The sequence below is a fragment of the Rhea pennata genome, chromosome 1 (genome assembly GCF_028389875.1).
Source record: "Rhea pennata isolate bPtePen1 chromosome 1, bPtePen1.pri, whole genome shotgun sequence".
Lineage (NCBI taxonomy): Eukaryota > Metazoa > Chordata > Aves > Rheiformes > Rheidae > Rhea > Rhea pennata.
The window spans coordinates 68,095,741-68,118,382 of record NC_084663.1 but is presented as its reverse complement, the minus strand read 5'-3'; the positions used below and the strand labels follow the sequence as shown (position 1 = coordinate 68,118,382).

The 22,642-nt window shown below is 39.6% G+C and overlaps 1 protein-coding gene across 1 annotated transcript in view; it reads right to left on the bottom strand.

The window, feature by feature from the left end:
- Positions 1–22,642, bottom strand: part of CACNA1C (calcium voltage-gated channel subunit alpha1 C) — a 495,695-nt gene that overhangs the window by 402,016 nt on the left and 71,037 nt on the right. The window contains exons 2-3 of the mRNA XM_062590597.1: positions 18,078–18,401; positions 11,960–12,063 (exon numbers count right to left, since the gene is read on the bottom strand). Coding sequence (XP_062446581.1) covers positions 11,960–12,063; positions 18,078–18,401 — 428 coding nt within the window. The remainder of the gene's footprint in view (positions 1–11,959; positions 12,064–18,077; positions 18,402–22,642) is intronic.

The following is a 22,642-nucleotide window of genomic DNA, read 5'->3' as shown; positions in this document are numbered from 1 at the left end:
CTCCTGATCAAAGCTTAAACTCTTATCCCTGGGACACTAGTCAAGGGCCTTACCTACTCCGTCACAATTTCAAAAGCTGAACAGACTCCTCCCCTGCACAGACTGTCAAGTGGACCTGCTACCCATCCCAGCGAGACAGGAGGGAAGGTGCGAGGCAGAGGAAGAGGCACCCCTCCTACGCACGCAGCTGCTGCTGTGTCTGTGTGCGGAGACAGGGGAGAAGCCTCCAGGCTGGTGCCTGCTACCCTGAATGTCTGTGTCAGTAGGAGCGTGTACTTTTTTGTCAAGAGATAGCAAATGACAGGAAGAAGGCATGCCTCTGACAATTTTACAGCTTCTCAGAGGTCTGACTTGCTCTCATCACCACCCAGAAGCATCCATAACCATGGCTCCCAAGGAGATCCTAGAACGGGGATGCAGCACTCCTAGTAAAGGTTTGCAAGTTCTGTTTCAATGCATTAAGATCAACAGAGGCTTTTTTAAAACGCCAAGAAGTACTATAGATTCAGCAATTCAAAAAATCTTCTTTGGAAATGATTATTCTTTTAAGAAAAGGATAAATGCGCAGGTTATTAGAGCTTATCATCCAATGAAACCTTTCTTTGTATTTTACTGAGCATCAGCAGCAACAGCAGGCACACTGGCTCGGAGACACGTCAGTTCAGGTCTGGGTGGTGGAAGGAGGGAGAATGAATCACAAAAAACGCCAACTGTTTTAAACACACACTTTAAAATTCATACTGGAGTCCAACGTTACCTGCCTACCACGGAAAATGACTTGAGTAATTGATATGAATAGAGCAGAGAAGCACATGAGCAGCATCTTGAATACAAGCTGTGATCTCTTGTCCTCTGAAAGGAGGATCAATATCTCTGTGGTATCCTTTTTCAATACAGTATTTTAATGTGAAAGCAGAGGTAAACATTTCCAAAAGGAGCTGTCAGCCAGGACTGAATTTATTTCAAGAGATAATAATCAGAAATATTTCCACAGTTGTACCAGAAGTTACTTCTCTCTAAAATATTGCATTGCATTTTCCTTAGATTGGTTCCTGCTCTTCAAAATCTTTAAACCCCTACGTCCCTCATGTAACCATATCCTCTGTAAGGTGACTGCTATGAAAATGCCCAGAAGTTAGCAGAAGCAGAACTTCTGAACATTATAAATACTTTTCAACATTTTTTGTTCACTCCATAAGTATTTCAGTATGGAAAGATCATTTGAATGACTCAAACACATTCTCATATTTCATAGCCTCTGAAAGGCTAAAATATTCAACTCTGCTTCATCCGCTTTTGCCTTTTTTCCCCTGTGGACTGTCAAATACTCGCATGCAACAGCCTGATACCTGAAAGGTGAAAACAAAGTAGCAGCACTGGTTTTATAACAGGGACAATGAAATATGGAGACAAAACTGGTTTGGACATTAATATTTATATCTGATATAAAGAAAAAGTGAGAGGCAGAAACAGGAATGTAATTTTTAAGCAGCCTGTAAAAGTATGTTAGACATTTAATTAGAGTAAATAAAAGGTAATGCTGGGGTTAGAATTGCTATAAACTAGAAATTGCTTATGTCAGGATGAAACCATCACATAACGTCTTTTCCTGAAGACTGATAAAAATTATATGACTGTCAAATGAGAATGAGAATACAGTGAAAATGTTAAATAAGGTAAAAACTAAAAAAGGTCAGCAGCTTGATTCACAGGCAAATCTTGGTTTGAGATATGATCAGGGAAGAATAAATCATTGTTAATGATTTATAAAAATTAGGATTTGGTTGATTTAAAGGAGATGTATCAGTTTCTTTTTGGCAGAAGTAATGCAACATCAGGTGTACACCAGTTATGCATCAAGCCCAGGATGTCTACACAACACGTCAAGTATTACCTACAGTTTTCCTTACTTTGATGTAAAGCATTGGATTTTAAAGAAAACTCCAGGTGAAAATATTGTATTTCTGTATGCTCAGTTGCTATGGTTGCATATGATTATTCAGTATCTACACAAGCAGATGCTTAGTTTACTTGTAGGACTCAGCAGGCAGTTGAGACATTTGATAGGAAGTTGAAGTTGGAAATACGTTTTTCCCTTCCATTTGTTGCAAAGACAGGAGTGACTTAAAACAGTGGAGGCAGCTGAATTCCTTGTTCTCCAGAAAAAACAATCAATAGTTAAATGCACCAATAGCTGCCACTACAGTGGTAGTTTTATATGTGTTTGAGATCTTAGCTTGTCATTGCTGTGATTCAGTGCCAACAGGTAAAGGGGATAAATAGGCGCTGTTAATTCTCTCAGATGCTTGTTTTGTCTTGCACTCTTCCAACTCAGCCACTCCTGAAGGGCACTAATGTGCCTTTTGTTCAGATTCAGACATTATCTCGGCATCCATAATGAGAAGGGTTTTGTTTGTTTTTTAAATAAAAGTTTAGATTGTGAAAAAATTATGTAACTAGATCTTTAAAAATCTTATGGGACCACGTTTGACTTCATAATCTCATTTAAACAGGGATTCTTACTTTAAAGCAAATAACACACAATAAGGCCACACAAGGATAATATCACTGTAAGTAGTTTTCAATAGATGATAACAACAACAACAACAACAACAACATGCAAGTGCCTCTTTTGAGCAAGGTTTTAATTTTGAAGGTATGTAATAGAAATTTTTTAATGTAAAAATAAAAGCATTCATCTTGCTTCAGATCAAGGAGTACTAGTAATAGAGATTAAGCTAATTTATGGCTAACTAGAAAAATATTTCAACGTAAGAGATGAAAGTAATCATATACAAAAGATGACTGCTTAAGTTTCTAACATAAGCTACGTACATAAAAGCTTCACAGTAGAGAGCCAGTAAGAGGAAGAATTCCAAAATCTCAAACTCTCCATCAATGCGTGTTTATCAGGACAGCCTGAAAAAAGTTGCACAGCTGCCAGCACAACAAGCTAGGCAACCACATAAATGCTTCTACTGGAAAGCTTATAATATGGGAGTCGGGCATCTGGCTCCTGCCACTGCCAAATTTAATTCATGTGGCTAAAAGTGTTGACACCACTGAAGAGAATGTAAAGCAATTACTATAAGCACTATCAGCAACCGCAGGAGGGGAACACAGAGGATTTTCAAGGAGCAGAGATGCTCCTTGGAGCTTCCAATATTATGATTCTTAATAGAAAACCGTCACTGATAAGCTTAGTCTCTTCACGGTTAGTGTATCCAGTGAAAAAGATTTTATTTCATGGATTGTAGATAATCTAAAGTTGTCCAGCATTTCTCAATAGTGAAATTCAAGGATAGTCTTAGCCAGCTTTGCAGTATAGACTGTCCATCATTCAATCAGGAGGACTGAAGGGCTGCTATGACATATGAACCCTCAGGTTTTAGAAGTCAGAAGATACAAAAAGTATAAAAAATAGAAATTGCCCCTGAGAGGAAGAGCCAGTCAAAACTTTGATAAATATACAAAACATTTTCTTCTTTTCTGGCAATTTTGCCCTATGACAAGCACCAAATTTTCTAAGGGAATTATTAAAAGTTGTTGGTTTGGGTTTTTTTTTTTCCTTATTTTCACCTGTACAAGCAGTATTGCCATTTAAATTTATTTTGTACATGCCAGCAAGGCCTGAGGTTCCAACTATTTGTCAATAGCAGACAATCAATTGGTGGATGAATTTTGGTGATTTGGTCAAGTAAACTCCAGTGAGGCCAATGGGAGCTTTGCCTGATTGAAAAACAAAGAATTTGTCATAACAGGAACTATGCATATCTGAAAAGCATATGTAAAACTGTCCATCAGATTTCTAAGAAGAGATGCTTATTTCTTAATATCATTAATGGGATTTTGAGGAACTCATGAACAAAAGTCTAGCATTCCACAGGCTTAGAGAGAGATAAGCATACCTGTACCAAAAGGGCAGCACAAAAAGTATCTATATCTATTGTTTTGGATATTTAATTCCTATCCTTTGCGAGGATAGGAATTAAACTAGAGTGAAGAAAACAGCACTTAAAAATCTCATTTGACCTTCATCCATATTTTTCCTATCTTTCCTGAACAGGGAGGGAGGAAAAAAAAGAAAAAAACCCAATCATATCCCAACCATACTGAGATCTGACAAACAACTACTACCTAAAAAAAAATTAAAATCACACTTGATCAGTCAGATATTTAGAAAGCTTCCACATAAAGGAGGGATGAATGGCAACCAGAACTGTCTAGAGAAATGAGATAAACTATTCTATATTTGGGCAAACCAATGGGCCCACCACCAATTAGAACCAAAAAATACTGTTAAAAATTCAAAATCATTTGAACAGAAACATACAAGCTGCAAATTTCAAGTGCATATTTCCTTGGACTTGGACCAGGTGGCATAGCCAAACTCTTCTTTCCCAAGTTGTCTCCCAGATTCCTACTGAAAGTGAATAGGTCTCCTCTTTCTTTCTTCTAACAATTCTGATGCTGTCTGTACAGCTCCTCTGTAGCTTTCTGTTGCTGCTTTCCTCTGCTGCTTTTCCAAGCCAGGACAGGTTTTTTGAGTAATCTTTCCTTTTTTTTTTTTTTTTTTCCCTCCCCCAAAGACATGTATTTCTCTTTCAAATTCTCTCTGAAACCTACTTTTTCTCTTGGCCTGTATCTCTTAATACTCTTCTTTCTCCACTATATTCTATACTATACAATATAAAGGTACTTGAAATCATTACAGCATTATATATAATTCATTATTCAATTCTGGAAGTCTATTATGTCACTTTTCAATATCTCATTGATTCAGTGAAGCACTGTGTTTTAATATGGAAGATATTATTGGAGGTGGAATTCTGGCACTACCGTTTTCAAGATACTCTTTTCGGTTGCTTTCAGTTGTGACTTTAACAATTTAACTCCAGGCCAGTTCCTGCCTCAGGCTGAGTATTTTTGTGCTTTTTCAGCCAAAACACTTTAACAATAGCCATTGTTTTACCCTAGTTAAAAACAATTCTCAACATCTATTTTCTCTAGTGACATAATACTTTGTAAGAAGAACATAAGAACGGGCAAGCTAACAGCTCATGTGTCAGGGATTCATTTTGTTTTTCCTACCTACTCAAATTTGGCCAGGTTTTCAAAGGCCAGTTTTGGCTCTTAAAATCTCCATCTGTGCAGGCGCCACAGAGACGTGCAAGAACTTAACATCCAAACTGTCATTGCAAATACTAATCAAGCATCTTAGAGCTTCTGCATACTAGAACGCAGATATCACCTCCACAAAGCTGGGCAAGGGCTACAGAGTCTTAAAAGTATTTGTAATGACTGTTCTCAGCTGGCCTGAATCAAGGAGGAATAAAGCAACTGAACTTCAAGTTGGGGCTGCTCTCTCAGTACTCCATCATTGGAGAGGAGATTTCTTATTTCAAAAGCAAAAGGGCCAAAAGTCAGGGAAAGACTAAGACTGAGAGAACAACATGCTGAGAATGGAATTGGAAAAGGGGGATGTGAAGGAAGACTGGGATTGCTTGTTACAGAGACCTGGTTTAGGAACTGAAAGGAATTTAAGGCTGGGGTGGATGAGAGAAGCAGTTGTGTATTTGAAGTTGAAGACAGCGCTGAGATCAAATGAGAAGACAGCTGAGCAACGTACAGAATCATTATGAAGAGGAGACTGCAGTTAGAAGCAAATAGAAAAAAAAAACAAAGAAGCAGGAAGGATAGGTTTGATGGAGAAAACTGATTTGGCCAAGCAAAGATAACTAATAAAACAAGGGAACAAAAGTGATGGCACAGAGAGATAAGAGAGCTCAGAGCAGATGAAGAGCTGGGAAAAAATAGCAAACACAGGCTGGATGAGGACACTGGAACCACTGGTACAAACAGAATGTCTGATACGGGCAATCAGCAAGGACAGGGAACCAGCTGACTAAATGAAATGGTAGAAAGAGAAACCTGAAGTATGGACTCTAAGTCCAGTTAAGCAAAAAGAATAGAAATAGCAGAAGAACTAAGGAAGAGTTAGACCTCAAACAACTGCAGCTAAGCAGAGGAAAGGTTCAGAAGGAGGCATCACTGGCAAAAATAATCCTTTTTTTCAAAGAGGCAGAAGAGTCCTTTAAGTATATTCCCTTCTAGAGCCTGGAAAAAACCTTGCATTCCTCTGCTGTGGGCAAACATCTGCGAATCTCTCTGCCAAGCCTTCCCAATCCTCTCTTCACCTGATCCACACAGAGAGCAACCTCTTACTGCTGCTCATTACCGACAGTTCAAGTGGCAAAGATCTGTCTAGGAAATCTAACAGTTCTAGCCTTGCTAGGGACACATACAGGTGTTAATCTCTGCTTTACCAGTTTCACTTTCACAAAGCCTAGGAAATTGTACTACTGTGTCAAAAGGCCGAAACAAAGGCTGCAAATTTAAGCATTCAAAAGTTAAGAGGCCTCCTCAAATTAATTCAGTGCATGTGAGCATATTGTGATGATATTCTTCACACTTGCTTCTCCACAGAAATGTTGTGTCCTCCATGTACAACAGATGAGGCATCTGTCCTACATTTTTGCTTCATAAGGGTCTGAATGGTGTAAAGCTAATTATTTTAACCATGGAAGCACTAACTCATTTTACAGATGGGCAAATTAAGCCAGTAGATCACCCAAGGCCACACAGCGTGCTAACAGCAGAACCAGCATATAGGCCTGAATGTCTTAATCTCAAACTCAGTGCTTATTCTTCCCCCCGGTGCTTCAGTACTGTCCCAGATACTGAGTATCAATCAGCCTCTTTGCCAGAGGAAGGGATCCTGAGGACTTCTGAATAACAAGCCTCAGTTTGACCACCTGGAAAATGTCGAGATTAAATTTTATCATATCCAACTTCCTTAGAACCCCACAGGTCAATGGTTCTCAAGTGTCTCTGGAGCAAGTTCTCACTGATTTTTTGGAACAATTTTTTCTTTTCCTCCTCCTTCCTTCAATCACTTTCCACTCTCCTCAGGCTCTCTCCTCCAGCCTGTTACTTATTCCTCACTTTTCAAATTCTAAAACCTTCTCCCAACCCAGCTGTGTTGGGGGATGGGTCAGTGATGGCTTGAGGCCTAAGCTAATAGACCTACCACAGCTTATTAGCTTGGTATCCACTCTAACCTGCTCAGCACCTCACCTTTAAGGTTAGTACGTGTCATTACAGTATTCACTCACTAGTTAGGAACTGTCACATAGGAGGACTGCAGCAATGACAGAAGAGACACAAGAGCTTTTGTTTGGTAACCGTCCTTACACACAAAAGCCATCCTTTCTCTTCCTGAACCCTCCACTTTGCTCTCTAAAGCTTTTGACTTTGGACAAGGGGAAAAAAAAAAAAAAAGGAAGAAGAAGATGACAACGACGAAGAAGAAGAGATACTGCTCCGTGTTCTGACATCAGAATTCTCTAATATATAACATGTTTGTTATGCCACTATCTAGAAATACAGTATGTATTTAGCCACAACTACATCTATCATATCAGTCTGCTGCAAATGCAAAAACATTAAAAATATTTCTTCATTTTGTACAGAGGTCATCCACTCATCTGGACACCTTGGTAACCACCAGTTAGTAAAGCAGCCATACCTCACCGAACGGCAAGCCCTGCTGCCATAGGCAGATAGTCACACAAACACAGGCTGCCGCAACCATGGACAAGCAAGCACAAATCCCATTTTTTCTTTTCACAGGGTCGTATTTAGCAAATTAGCCTGAAAGTGACATCCAGCTATAAACTCACTTGTAAATGCTGGAGAGCTTTCTTAAAAAAAAAAAAAAAAAAAAAAAAAAAAAAACTTTTGTACAATAGGATTTCCTTCCTGTAGTAAGTACAAGGGAGGGAGAGCAGAGCTATCAAAACTACACAAGGAATTTTCTCCTGCTATTTCTCCAAGGCATAAACAACCAACTGCACTGTGTTCCACGAAACCTGTTGTAGACCTTGGTCTTCACCTCATTATGTTTTCGTCATGCTGTGACATTGACCAGGCTTGTGCCATTTGCAATCGCCAGTGAAGTGACAGAAGCATTTTCCTCTCAGCTTCCTATCTTAGGCAGTCTATAGTTTTATTCCTAAATGTACATTATCTCTGTTCTAACGCATAATTGCAGGGATAACAAGCAGAAAGTCTCTCTATCAGTTACAGCCTCTCATGCAGGCTAACGTTAATTCCCCTCGAACTAGCTCCAATCTTCCTGACTCCATCAAGAGAATACATAGCATTATTCTTTGTAGAGTCAAGCTTGAGCTTTCTTTACTTGTAAATTCAAGCAAAGCCTCAGCAAAGTTCATTAATATGAAAACACTTTTACACTTAGTACAACTCCCCTCCATTTGCACAAATTTAATAGCTTTCCAGTGAACATAGTACAAAATAAAAACATAAAAACTACAGAAGCCAGTTTCAAGCATTTATTTTTACTACATATTATTGTTCTTAAACCCAGTAGCAAAAATACTCCAATGAGCAAAAAATTCAAAATCTGGGTTTGAGCATATTTTAAAAATGCGCATTTTAAAAATGAAAGTGCTTCATTGCCCAGCTACTGTAGCTAGACCTGATGCAAATGGCTTGCTGTTTTATAGGTATTATTATTAAACAAAGTCAGATCACAAGGAACCAGGCAATACAGCTGTGTGGTATTTGGCCTAAACTTCTAAAAGATAACAGTTAATGACAATTCCTCTCTAGCGCAAAATGACAAGCACTATTTATTGGAAAATTCTGCGTTTAGTTCCAATATGCATGCTAACAACAGCCACGGCATAATGTTGAATAACCTAAAGGCAAGATTTATTAAGAAGGAGATATGAATATATATTATTGGGTTTTGTAAACACTAATGAGGTATGTGTCTCCAAGACTTCTATGAAAGCCATTGACCAATGGCTGCTCACATCTGTGAAATTCATACAGATAATCACTTATCAAAATATTATTCAGCCATCATTTTCCTACTTTTACACAAAAAGGAAGCCACTCTCCCCGTTTAGAATCCTCTTCTCTTCTCTCACCACTCTCCACTTCGTGGGCTTATTAAAAACAGCTGTTTGAATTTTAACCCAAGCTCCAAAAGAAAACACTGTTTGAAAAGTTATGATGAAATCTTAAAAAGGAATACTCTGACCCTAAGGGAAAAGTGGTTGTTTATTGGTGTCTGCTGTTTTGTGTCTCTTTCAGACCTTGTATATCAGTTACTATCCATCATGTGTTTCCTGAACACAGTTTGTCCATATCTCAGGAGCTTAAGGATGTCTCAGGAAAGCAGGAATGTGGGAATGACTATGGTAACTTCATCCTCCAAAGACTAAATTGCGAAGTGGAAATGAAACAAGAATTTTTACACAAGTGAAACTTTCTCTGGGCACATTCTCTATATGTTCAGACTTATACTGATGCACAAGTACACACATCCGTACACACTGTTAACCTGCTTGCACACACTGCAACACACATCACTTTCATGCTTCTGATTGTAGCCTTTGGAGCTCTAGGCTTCATGACTACAAAATAAATCTGATCGCAAGATTTTTGCACACAAGCATTGGAGGAAAATCAGACAAGTATCCCAGATCTTACAACAAGAGCATATTACCAACCCCAGCTTCTTTATAGTCTACTCTAGTCTTCCTCATACACTTTGGCTGTTTGAGTGTGAGGTTTCTGCAGTCGCTGCCATATGGAACAGCTTTCCTTTAACTCTGCATTTCATCTACTCCTTCATCCCATTCCAAGACACAACTAACACTTTTTTTCATCCTTATCTCACCCTTTTGCCTCCACTCTCCCCTCATTATTGCTCAGTACTTCACTCACTGATCACAATCTATAATTCTGTGAAGTGTTTGGGAACGCAATTGTATGACCTGTGCTCTAAAAGCTTGTTTCCTAACAACAGTATATACATACAAAACAAATGCATATCAACATAAGGGAAAAAAAAAAAGATATAACAGGTGATAGTGCTGCATTGACTTCAATGGAATAGTTCAGCGACCTGGACTAACCATGTTCCACCCTGTCACTTGCATGTTGAAAAGGAATGCTCCTTTCTCAGGTCCCAGCAGGAAAGGCTACTGGGCACTCAAAGCTCCAGAGCTTGATCCAAAATGTAGGACAGAGTCTTAAGTCCACTCTGAAAGTCTTGCTATTTTTAATGGTTTTTTCATTGAGACCCAGAGAACAGAGTGTAGTAAAGCAGATTACCCAGTTTACTTTCTTCTCTCCTCTCCTAGTGAAACAGCTATTCAGGTAAACTAACCACACTTCCTCATCCTCAAGGTTACAGCATTTCTAAATTTTGGGGGGATGATAATTCTCAAGTGTTTGTTTTTAACCCTACCCACAAATAAAGTAGGTATTCTGAGGGATTGGTCAAATGAGGTAAAAGATGCAAGAGATGTCTTGGAAAACATATTTAGAATAGCAATTCAGCTCACAAGGTGAATATGTTTTCTGATAATAGAACAGTTTCAATATACCTCATTCAATTACAAAGTTATTTCAATATACTCCCAACATGGTATTAGCCAGCAGTCTCATCACTGAAATAAGGCAAATACTCACACTCAATTAAGCTCAAGACAAATTAAGAGTCCTCTAACCTTCAACTCTACTTCACTTCTGTCTTTTAACCTTGTTAGTGAGGATGTGTAATGAGTAACACAGTCTTTTACAGTCACTGAGGTGCAACTTAATGTGCATTTTTAATATAAAATATTATTTCTGAAGTATTCTAAACATACATATGACAGATCATTGCTGTTCCACACTAAGTCAAGCTAGCAAAAAGATGGCAGGAAGAGATGACACCAACTCATGAACTCCTTTGTTATAAACCCCGTATGGGCTTGAAATCAACCATAAATATAGAAAATACTTCAAGTGTAACACTAAGATTAACCACTTATCTCCTCCTGTTCCCATTTTAAAATTTCTTTAAGGAGTTAGAAAAGTATGACACTAAGATTTTTTTTTAGCCAGGAGTACTGTTCCAGTAAAGTCCTGAAGTTTGCAGTTTGTTTTATACAACTTCAAAGGATATTTAATCAAAGGACTGACTTCCAGAGAACAGCATAAATCATTTTAACTACAGTGTCTGTCAACTATCCCAACTATCCCTACTTCAGAAGGGATATTTTCCACCTCTGTTGCTCTAAAAATTCTTATGCCCCAATAAATTTCAGTAAGAAAATAGTGTCCCAAATCTTAAATTCTGGCAGTAAGTTTTTATTCCCATTCAACCACACAAGTAGGAGATTTGTTCACATATTTGGGAAGAAAGAAGAATGTTTTCTACTAATTCAGCGGCTTGCATTCCCGAACTGTTTTGTTTTGTGCCTTACTGAACAGAATTCTTCGCTATAACTTCATGCTGAACTAAAAGTAAACACTTTCCTTGTTCCATGGACAACGCTATCCCAAAGTACCAGCATTAGCATCACCAGCAACAGAGGAAAAGCTATCTTTCCCAAAAGGGGGGGGGGGGGAATAGTTCTACCAAATGCACATCTCAGTGTGGAAAGCAAACATTAATACACTCCTAGGAACTAGTCATCAAGCTAGCTCATATGTATCACCCAAGAGGAGGACTGTATCAATTTCACTATGGCACTTCATAAGTTTAACACCACTTCATAATCCACAAATAAAAAATTTCTTCTGCAAATACCCACACTTTCAACTTACCAAGCACTTTTACAGCATGCAATTTTTGCTAACCAAGACTTCATATACAGGACCCCTGCAATTTTTGGAACATTCTTTTCTAAAGTCAGCTCAGCCAAAACAGGTGCTAACCTGAATGAAAGAGATGTCACATTCAAACCCCAGATCCAGTTTATTATGGTCTCTTTGTCAGCAGACAGATTCATGTTCCCTAGCTTCAAAAGTCACTCTAGTCACAGTTTAGAAGGACTTTCAAAGTAGTTAAGACTAGACACCAGTAAGGACTTACCAGATTGGAATTGGTGGCATTGGAATCATCTTCTGGAAAGGGGATATAGATAGCTAAGGCCACACAATTGGCAAAAATAGTCAGTAAAATAATTATTTCAAATGGTCTGAGGAATGGAGTTAAGGGAATTGTTCTGAAACGTGCACACACAAATAAAAAAATAAAAGATTTATAAGAATTCTGTTTAAAGAAAACATTCCAAGTCCCTTATATTCTGAAAAGAAACATATGCCTTTTTAAGTGCTCTTAGGAGCTCCTAGCCAAGAATCTTCCTAATATGTCAAAAGCAGTGTAGGCCAGTCGTGTGCCAGAGTAAACACAGATTTCTTAAAAGTTTTTTTCTTCTTTTATTTATTTAGATTGCATTTTCCCTATTTTCCTTCAAGTGTGCCTGCACTATTTTTAATAATAGAAGTCTGCTATGGAAGGACTGTCATCTTTCCTCTTACAATTACAGTTTTTCTTGGTCTTTTCCACCTGCACTTACAAATCCTAAAAATGATTTTTAATGAAAGTTCTTATTTTATCACTCCCTCTCATATCTCAAAGTTAAAGGAAAGGATTGAAGAAATATATGTATATACTTAGAAGACACTGAAAGCTCTGATAATATAATTTAAGGTAAAAAAATAAAATAAAAAAGGCCTTTGTCCAAAATGTACTTACTCTGCATATTGCCACATATACGTTTTTCCCCTTCTCTTAAAAGTTATTTGCGAGACTATTACCTTCTTTTTTATTCACATTTCAGTTGGCTTCCTGAGCAAAAAAATGCAGCTACCCAGTATGTTAGGCACACCAGGAAAGTAAGAGTTCTTGATGACAGTGAAACAAGAACAAATCCCGGGGTATTTCAGCCTATCATCAACTTCCTTTAAAAATAAATAAATAAATAAAGCATTCCCAAAACCAACAGCATTAGGGATGTTCAATGAACAAACCTAATTGCACAGTGGTCAGCAGACTGCCATTCTCAAAAGGTCTTAGCAGAGAACAACTGGAAAGCCAGATGCCCAGCAGCCTGAACTGTAAGATATACACAGATCCCAGGCCACTGGCCCCTATGCTTGTTCTACATAACTACATCTCAAATATGGAAGAGTCAAAGGGTTCCAAACTTGCTGCAGTACCATTCTTGAACCCATGAATAACAGAAGATATATGATAATACAGAGGAAGAAGATAGTCCAGGGGGCCTTTCTAGAAGGAGCTCAATTCAGCTGTCAGTGTGGCAAATAAGGCCTGTAGTCACATGAGAAATCAGAACAAATAGGGAAACAGGGCTACCAGAGACCTGGTCTTAGGAACTTCCTGACCTAAGGCAACAAGAACCTTGCAGATCAGAGCAGATACATTACAGGTGAAGACTGGAAAGACAGGTGGTGGAATTGCTCTTCATATGAGAGAGCAACTGGAATATATCAAGCTCTGCATAGGGGTGAATGAAGAGTGAATCGAGAGCTTGTCGATAAGGATTAAAGGGCAGGCTAACATTGGTGACATTGTTGAGGGTGTTTACTACAAGCTACCTGACCAGAAAGAGGAAGTCATTGAGGCCTTCTAGACAGCTGGTAGTAGCCTCACAATCACAGGCCCTGGTTCTCATGGGTGATTTCAACCACCCTGATATCTGCTGGGAAGACAACACAGCTAGGCACGGACAGTCTAGGAGGTTCCTGCAGAGCACTGATGATAACTTCTTGACACATGTGATGAAGGAGCCAACCGGGTGACGTATGCTGCTGGACCCTGTGCTAACAAACAAAGAAGGACTGGTTGGAGATGTGAAGGTGGGGGGCAGCCTTGGCTGCAGTGACCACGAGATGATGGAGTTCAGGATCTTGCAAGGAGGAAGCAAGGCAGTAAATAGGATCACAACCCTGGACTTCAGGAGAGAAAACTTTGGCCTCTTCAAGGACCTACCTGGAAGAATCCCATGGGTTAGGGCCCTAAAAGGAAGGGGGGTCCAAGAGAGATGGTTAATATTCAAGCATCACTTCCTCCAACCTCAAGATCAGTGCATCCCCATGAGCAGGAAGTCAAGCAAAGGGGGCAGGAGACCTGCACAGGTGAGCAAGGAGCTGCTGGCAAAACACAAACAGAAGCATGAAGCATACAGAATGTGGAAGAAGGGACAGGCCACTTGGGAGGAATATAGGAGCATCCTCAGAGTATGCAGGGATGTGACAAGGAAGGCTAAGGCCCATTTGGAATTAAATTTAGCAAGGGTTGTCAAGAACAACAAGAAGAGCTTCATATACATCAGTAGCAAAAAGAAGCTACTGAATAGGGTGGGCGCCCTGGTGACAAAGGATATAGAGAAGACAGAGTAAAGAAGACCGAATGCTGCCTTTGCTTCAGTCTTTACTACTAAGGCCACCCCTCAGGAATTCTAGACCCTGGAGATAAGAGAGAAGGCCTAGAGAAAGGAAGACTTTCCTTTGGTTGAGGAGGATAGGATTAGAGACCTTCTGGGCAGGCTAGACATCCACAAATACAGGGGCCCAGATGGGATGCACCCACGGGTACTGAGGGAGCTGGCGGATGTTGTTGCCAGGCCGTTCTCCATCATTTTTGAAAGGTCATAGAGAGCAGAAGAGGTGCCTGAAGACTGGAAGAAAGCCAGTGTCACTCCAGTCTTCAAAAAGGGCAAGAGGAAGGACCCAGGCAACTATAGGCAAGTCAGCCTCACCTCCATCCCTGGAAAGGTGATGGAAGAGCTCATTCTGGATGTCATCTCCAGACATATGGAGGAAAAGAAGGTGATCAGGAGTAGTCAGCATGGATTCACCAAGGTGAAATTGCACACAACCAATCTGATGGCCTTCTAGGATGGCATGACTGGCTGGGTAGATGAGGAAAGATCAGTGGATGTTGTGTACCCTGACTTCAGCAAGGCTTTTGACACTGTCTCCCACAACATCCTCATAGGTAAGCTCAGGAAGTGCAAGATAGATGAGTGGACAGTGAGGTGGATTGAGAACTGGCTGAAAAGCAGAACTCGGAGGGCTGTAATCAATAGCATGGAGTCCAGTTGGAGGCCTGTGGCTAGTGGTGTCCCCCAGGGCTCAGTACTGGGTCCCATCCTGTTCAACTTACTCATCAGTGACCTGGATGAGGGGACAGAGTGCCTCCTCAGCAAGTTTGCTGATGCTACCAAGCTGGGAGGAGTGGCTGACACACCTGAGGGCTGTGCTGCCATTCAGAGAGACCTGGACAGGCTGGAGAGTTGGACAGAAAGAAACCCCCTGAGTTTCAAGAAGGGCAAGTGCAGAGTCCTGCACCTAGGGAGGAGTAACTCCATGCACCAGTACAAGCTGGGGGCTAACCTGCTGGAAAGCAGCCTTTCAGAGAAGGGCCTCGGAGTGCTGGGAAGGCAACGGCCTCCTAGGGTGCATTAGGAAGAGTGTTGCCAGCAGGTGGAGGGAGGTGATTCTGCCCCTTTACTCAGCCCTGGGGAGGCCTCATCACCAGTACTGCACCCAGTTCTGGGCTCCCCACTACAAGAGAGACATGGAGCTACTGGAGAGAGTCCAGCATAGGGCTACAAAGATGATCAGAGGGCTGGAGCATCTGCCCTCTGAGGAACGGCTGGGAGAGCTGGGCCTCTTCAGCCTCGGGAAGAGAAGACTGAGGGGGGAATTTTATCAATGTATTTATTATCTAAAAGGAGAGTGTCAAGAGGATGGGGCCAAACTCTTTTCAGTGGTGCCCAGCAACAGGACAAGAGACAACAGGCAAACTGAAATACAGGAAGTTCCATCCGAACATGAGGAAAAATTTCTTTACTTGGTTGTGAAGTCTCCTTCTCTGGAGATACTCAAAATCCACCTGGACATGATAGTGCAACATGGTCTAGATGACCCTGCTTGAGCAGGGGGATTAGATTAGATGATCTCCAGCAGTGCCTTCCAACCTCAGCCATTCTGTGATTCTGTGAAACCAGTGAGACTTCTCAGATGACTCAGGTTGCATACACAGTGTTTACCACATTACCTACATTTCCAAAGGCTTTCTTTCTCCTAATTGCTTTCTTCTAGTCCCCCTTTCCCCCTTTGACAGGAGTATTTTCTATAAACTTATCACTGTTTATGCCTTTTTCTTTTTTCTCCTAAACCTCTTTACAGTGTAAAGATAAAATTGTATAAAATCTGCAAGGATACTGCAAGCATAGCAGAAAATTAAATACACATAAATCTCTGCAAAATAAGGTAATTACTTCGTTTCACTTTATATATGTATGTAAATATATACATAGTTGCACTTCCAAGCTCTTAACACCATAATATTTGTGTATGAAACACTGCAGAAGTGCCATTTGATATTCCTTTAATAGCCACTGTGCTTAGAATTTAGACATTCAGAAAATTAAGCTCAGCTTTTCTTGGTAATTCTTAGTGATTAGGAAGAGTCAGTACAAAAAAAATTAAATCTTATCACAGCCCTTTGATGATGTTATTTGTTATTTAAGTGTTTCATGCTTATAAACACTAGATGTCCAATGAGCAGTTCCAACAGAAGAAAATATATATTTCCACTAACTCATCTAAAACCAAATAAATATTTAAAAAAAATGCAAGCACCAGCATCTTTGGATTGCTTTAATCACATTGTTTGGTCCTCTCTTGATCTCAGCGGTGCTGTATCCTGTTTTACAGCACATCATTCATTGCTGATTGTATTCATTTATCAAATGTCACTCTGTGCTCTTTCTCTAAAGAGATGTGGTTACTGAGGTACTGACAAGTAAACCAATATTCAGCTTTGTCCTGTTAGTCATCATCCATCATCTTTTGCTTAAAGTATCAGGGTTGTGCCAGAAGGGATAGAAAGTAACAAATCTAATCAAGAGGATTAAAAATTAGCATCTGAAGAAGAAAGGAATAGGCAGGTACGTACTTTAAGGACATCAAGGAATTGTCAGGAGTATTTTTAACGAGTTCTTCATCTAGAACAGATGTCTATGTCAGCAAGACCTCATACAATCATTCTGTTTTCTTCTTCCTAATGTCTCACCAGATCCCCAAAGAAGCAATATTATCACTTCTTTTTATTATTATATTAACGGCTGTTGAATTCTGTACTGCCTTCCCTTAATGTACTTATCTATCCCTAGCAGCGTGCCGCTTCTTTTGTATTTACTGAAGAACACTGTTAGCTTGTGATTTACTGACAGTTACTGTTCAGGGTTAGTTTTAGTTTCTCTGGGGAGGCAGGGGGAGGTATTTTTATTTCAGCTTGTATTTCATACCGAATTGTAAAATTCAAGCCTGTGCTCCTTTGACTTTGCTGACTAAAGCAGCTTTGCTCCTTCACTTGATGAAGTCAACGGCCAGACTCGCTGACTTTCCAGGGAAGCAGAACTGACCCCTGCGTTCCGCAGTTCTCGGTCGGTGGTTATCATCTATCATCTGTGACACGGTCTGCTTCTTGTTCAGACTACTAGATCCAGCCCTCTGCTGCATTTGTACATGTTGCAGGATTACTTTAACTGTCTTTCTCTTTCCCTGCTTCTAGATAATCAGAAGTTTTATCTTCCCATTAGTGAGTGCTATTGGTTTCAATGGAATTCCAATATAATTAACAGAGCTTAGCCCTATTTCAGGGTTTTATCACATACAGTTTTTTCTATCCCAGTCCCTTTTTTGCAGAGGCTCCACAAGTTAAACAGTTCTGGTATTTTGAATCATACACATTTTTGTTATAAACATGCCACCCCGTTTTCACTGTATGGAAAGGAAAGCCAGCAGCTGTTGTCAATCCCGTAGAGTCAGTTCAGTTCCAGCTCTAGAATATGTACCTTGATATACCTTGCATATCTCCCATCAGCTTCAGCTTGGGTTGCATACGTTTGTGAAGGGCAGAATTCAACCCTTAACCTTTATAGGATTTAAACTTTTTGGTAGCTTCTTACACACTAGAATGGGTAAGGCTTCAGTTCTAAACCATTCCCCCCCCAACCTTAAGTGATCTCAATTAAGATGTCAAATGCTACTTGTATACTTTATGCTCCTACCAGTACCCTTCAACTTAATAGATTGATTTCTCCACAGTTATGAATAGTGCCTAATGCACACTAACAATTTGCTGTTTTCCAAATAAGAACATCAAAAAGGATATTTCCATTCGACGATGCTGATGCATGCCCTCCGGATGGGATTCTTCAGTGTTAAACACAGCAGCGCCCGGGGAGGACGCGTAGCGGTGGTGGTACCCTGTTTTTTCTGTTTTCCATACTGCTGCCGTTTTCTCTGTGTGGAGCTAGCTGTGGATATTGTTGCATTGCCAGCACTACCCATCAATTTGGCCTGCCTGGCAGCATCAATCGCAGCTTGCCAGGACAGAGCTGCCCCCGGAGTAGGGATGTGCTCTGGAGCAAGCCCTGCAGCCGCATTGGCATTCATGTTGGCATGAGCTGGACGGGGACTCCCATAGTTGGAACCTGTGAAAGAAAAAGAACAAAGAGAAAATTGTGGAGACATTTAACAGCAGAAGAGAATGCATTTAAAATCTTAAGCATCAGTTAAAAAAAAAAAAAGAAAAAAAAACACACACACAAGATCTGAGGTTTAGAATAAGTGCAGGGTATCCATTCACTAACAGCTTTTTCCTCCAATTCAGCCTCTTCATTTTAAAGTAATACTATTGTGCAGTCATTTGTCTTGCAACAGTCTCCCAACAACAATGGGCGCAGCTTGTAAGTGCCTCCAACCAACAATCCCCAGGGAGTCAACACACAAAAAAGTCTTTTTTCTTTCTTTTTTAGCCACACATTTTACAAGTTGTATTGTTTGAAAGCTCAAAAGCTGAGGCTAGTTCTCACTACTTTATCACACAGACATATGGCACCATGCTGTGTAATATGTGGCAAAGAACCCAGACGAGACTCTCAAGTGCCATCATAAAGATCCTTATGTTTTCAACGTTTCCTCAGTGTAAAATGAGAATTCAGCTGAGTTAAATGCTCTCTGCAAACAGTACATATGCATACGCCTAGGAACAGGCTGACTAAAAGGAACATTGAAGCAGCAACGGGAACATAAAGGCAGGGTTCATGGCCATTGTACCCTATAGGATGCTGGCGCAGGTAATTCAGGCCAACCAATGTACGTATTTAGAAACTGGAACAGATTCCTTATCCTGATAAACTGATGAGAACTGAACTGCTGAAATCAGTGGAATAAGACTCACTTTAAAAGCTATCACTGGCAAAAAAAGATCACCTCCAACAGTCTCAAGTTTTGCACCTATTTCAGCCTAAACTGCAGCAGTGTGTGTATTCACCCAATCCTAACACTGGAACATGTCAGATGACCGTTTTCTTACGTGTCTCTGATGTTTGGCAGATTTTGGCAAAGTCATCCTTTCGGGATAGAGCAATTGTTCCACTGCTTCAGTGAAGACAGTTATTAAGCCACCCGCGTCTCTGCAATGAGGCTTCTTCAGAGAGTGAAATTAAAACTTCTATCACTCCAAAACGAGTGAATTTTGAAGCTTCAAACCCGCTTCCCTGACTCTTTGTTGGAGTACACTTCAATTAAGATATATGAGAACTTGGGAAAGTGAAATTAATTTTTGCCACAGACAACACCTCATAGAAGAAGATATAAGCCATGCTAGAAAAGTGCAATGTAAAGCCAAAACATGCAAACTTTAATTAGGAAGAACCTCTTGCTTAGCTACATCCTATTCAAGTCTTAAAATCCTATTTAACTTTCTCGTGGACATGCGAACATGCCTGGCACCTATATTTTGGGATACAGGTAAAAGGAAGTTGGAATGGTTTATAGATCTTATAGCCTATGAAGGAATAAGAACTCCGTTTCCAAACACTGCCCATCCTCAAGAAACTGTTTCTCTTACTTCTGATCAGAAGAGTTTATGCTTCTAAGTGCATACTCTAAAGTTACTCTAAAGTGCAGATAGTAGAAAACCCAGTAAAAGACTCAGATCACCTTTATTTCAAAGCAAGCTCAAAGTCTATCATTGACTGTTGTCCACTTTAGATGAATGTGGTGTTATCACTGGGCTCCTGTAGACTACAGGACAAAGCAAACAAAGACCATGAGAATCTCTCTTATCCTTCAGTAAGAGATATTAGATGAAGGACAAGTTAAATTAGGGACACCAGCAACCGTTTCAAAGTCTTGAAAAAAAATCATTACTCAAGATGCATATTTTAAGGCTGCACATGCAATGGCAAGATATCACAGCAATGACTGTAGCACAAATGAATCAGAGCAGACAGAGTGATGGGATCACATTGAGAGATGCAGTGCAGCAGGCTATGACCCTATCCAGGTAGCGTGCAAGATTTTAAAATTCATCTCACTGAATCTCAAGGAAGGACACAATAGAGTTAAATGTTATTTTATGTCAGGCATTGCCACAAGATTACCAGGCTGTTGTAGTTTCATTACACAGCAGGAAAATCTAGAGTTTGTCATATTCGCTGAAGAAACTTCCTAGTTACAAAAGCAGCCAAAGGAAGCTGGTGAGTAATATCACTCCGATATGTGAAAGGGAAAGCAGAAAGAAACACGAAACAGGAACTAGTTAATTCACATCCCTAACATTTTCAAAGTGAGAAAGAGCTTTCAGAATTGCACAGTCTAAGCAGATTTTCCTAGCTGAAGCTGGCAACCAACTCGTGGACAAACTTAGTTAGAAGTTTTCTAAGACTAAGCAAATTGTACACAGCACTACTCATAGGATACATATTTATTTTCAGACTCAGTTTTCAGTTTCTCTTTTTTTTTCCAGATTCAGTTTTTCTCTTCAGCACCCATTTGACCTCCCTACCCCGAGGCATGCTGGAAATAAAAAAAATAAATGGAAAATTGCTCTAATTATTCTCCAGCTCTTCTTTAATACTGAGCCATTATAGCGGATGAGAAAGATGCCTGTGTTTTCCAGTAAAAGCGAACTTGCTGATCCATCGCCACTGTGTTCTTATCATGCAGTCATGAAAATAAACAGCAGCTGCATCTTAATGAGGACTCCTCTGCAATTTGGGAACGTGTCAAGTTTCTCCATTATTACTGCTTTCGAGTTCGATTTCGCATGAGGATGCGATTCTCTGTGTTTTGACTTCGATGTGCCAGTATAGCTAAGGATACAGCTTCTGGGGGGAGGTTCGTTGCTTTTACTTCTACCACAGTCACAAGGCCCATAAAGCCTTTTATCTCAATTTATCTTCAAAATACAAGTCAGTAATGATAGATTTTATATTAACAAATATTACAGATATTGATTACTGATAAAGATCTGTCTGTTTTATGAAGCTCAGAGGCTGCAGACACTATCTGCACTAAATAACTAATGGCAGTGACAAATGACTTATCTACCGGCACTTTATAGAAATAGCTTAAATTAAAAAGAGTAAAGCTCAGAGTTCTACACAAAGTACACCAAAGAACTGAGCAAAATATTTTCAAAGATAGTATAGCCAAACTTTCAGGAATTTCTCTGGAGAATGAAATTCAGCACAATAATTTAGATGTGTAGTATTAAAATGAGACATGTTCTGCTTACGTCCTAGGAATTGAGCTTGTGAGGCACCACAATAAATTTTACCTATGGCAGTCATTTCTCCCTTACCACAAAACTTTGCCGTAACCTGAGATTTGCAGTTACTGGAACTGCTATTTTCATTTTGCAATGTGGCAATTAAAATGCTTCATTTGATTTCCCTGCTACAAATGAAGCTCCATGATACCTAAATCACTTTAATCACATTTACTTATATGGTTTTAAAGCTGGAAGGTGGCCAGAAGCAGGAAAGATATTTAGCCCCTACCAAAACAGAATCACTCACTAAAGCACTGCGATCTGCAGCAGCATCACCCGGCTAATCTCTACCACCCTTTAACAAGAATTTGTGCTGTTGACTATGTCCAGCTGGTGCATAAAACTAAAAGGTTTATGAATCTTTTTCTCTCTCTCTCAAGTACTTTTGTGCTATGAATCACGAATTTAAATGTTTGAAAAGTAATTAAACAGAAAAGTTCATATCAACAAATAAATTAAAGTCCTTGAGATAGACTTACATTTCTGCAAAGTTGCAAAGTTCTAGAACTGTCTCAATAGTGAAATAACAGAAATACATTTCAAAATTAAATACTGAAAAGTAACAGATAAAGTTGCTACACAACAACAAAAAAAAAAGAACCAATTTCCACAAAACACACAATGTTGTAAATTTACAGCTAAAACACCAAAAGAGTTACAGTAATGACCACCAAAGCCTTAAAGCCTTTACAAGTGCAAATATACATGCAAGTGTCATGAGATGTTAACTGATCCAAAAGCATCTTTGTGGTGACCACTTTATGTGGAAGTGGGCAAGTTAATGGAATTGCACCTTTTCAGTTTCTTGATTTCATCTAGTTATCCACAACATTATTTTATGGTAGTTTTGCTCAGATTAATTCTTAAAAAGAAATTAGAGCTATGCCAATGCTGAATGTTACTCTTCTTTTTTTCAGTCAGTCTATAAACATCAGAACTGCAAAACTGCACACACTGAAACAATGGTGTTGCACAACTGTATTTTTCCCCAAAGGTTAGTATAAGACAAACACTCATTAAATCATATCCTAATTGATTTCAAACACTGAAGGAAAGCATACAGAAATTAGGAACCTGGTCACACTACTAAGACTGCGTATAAGACTACAAACC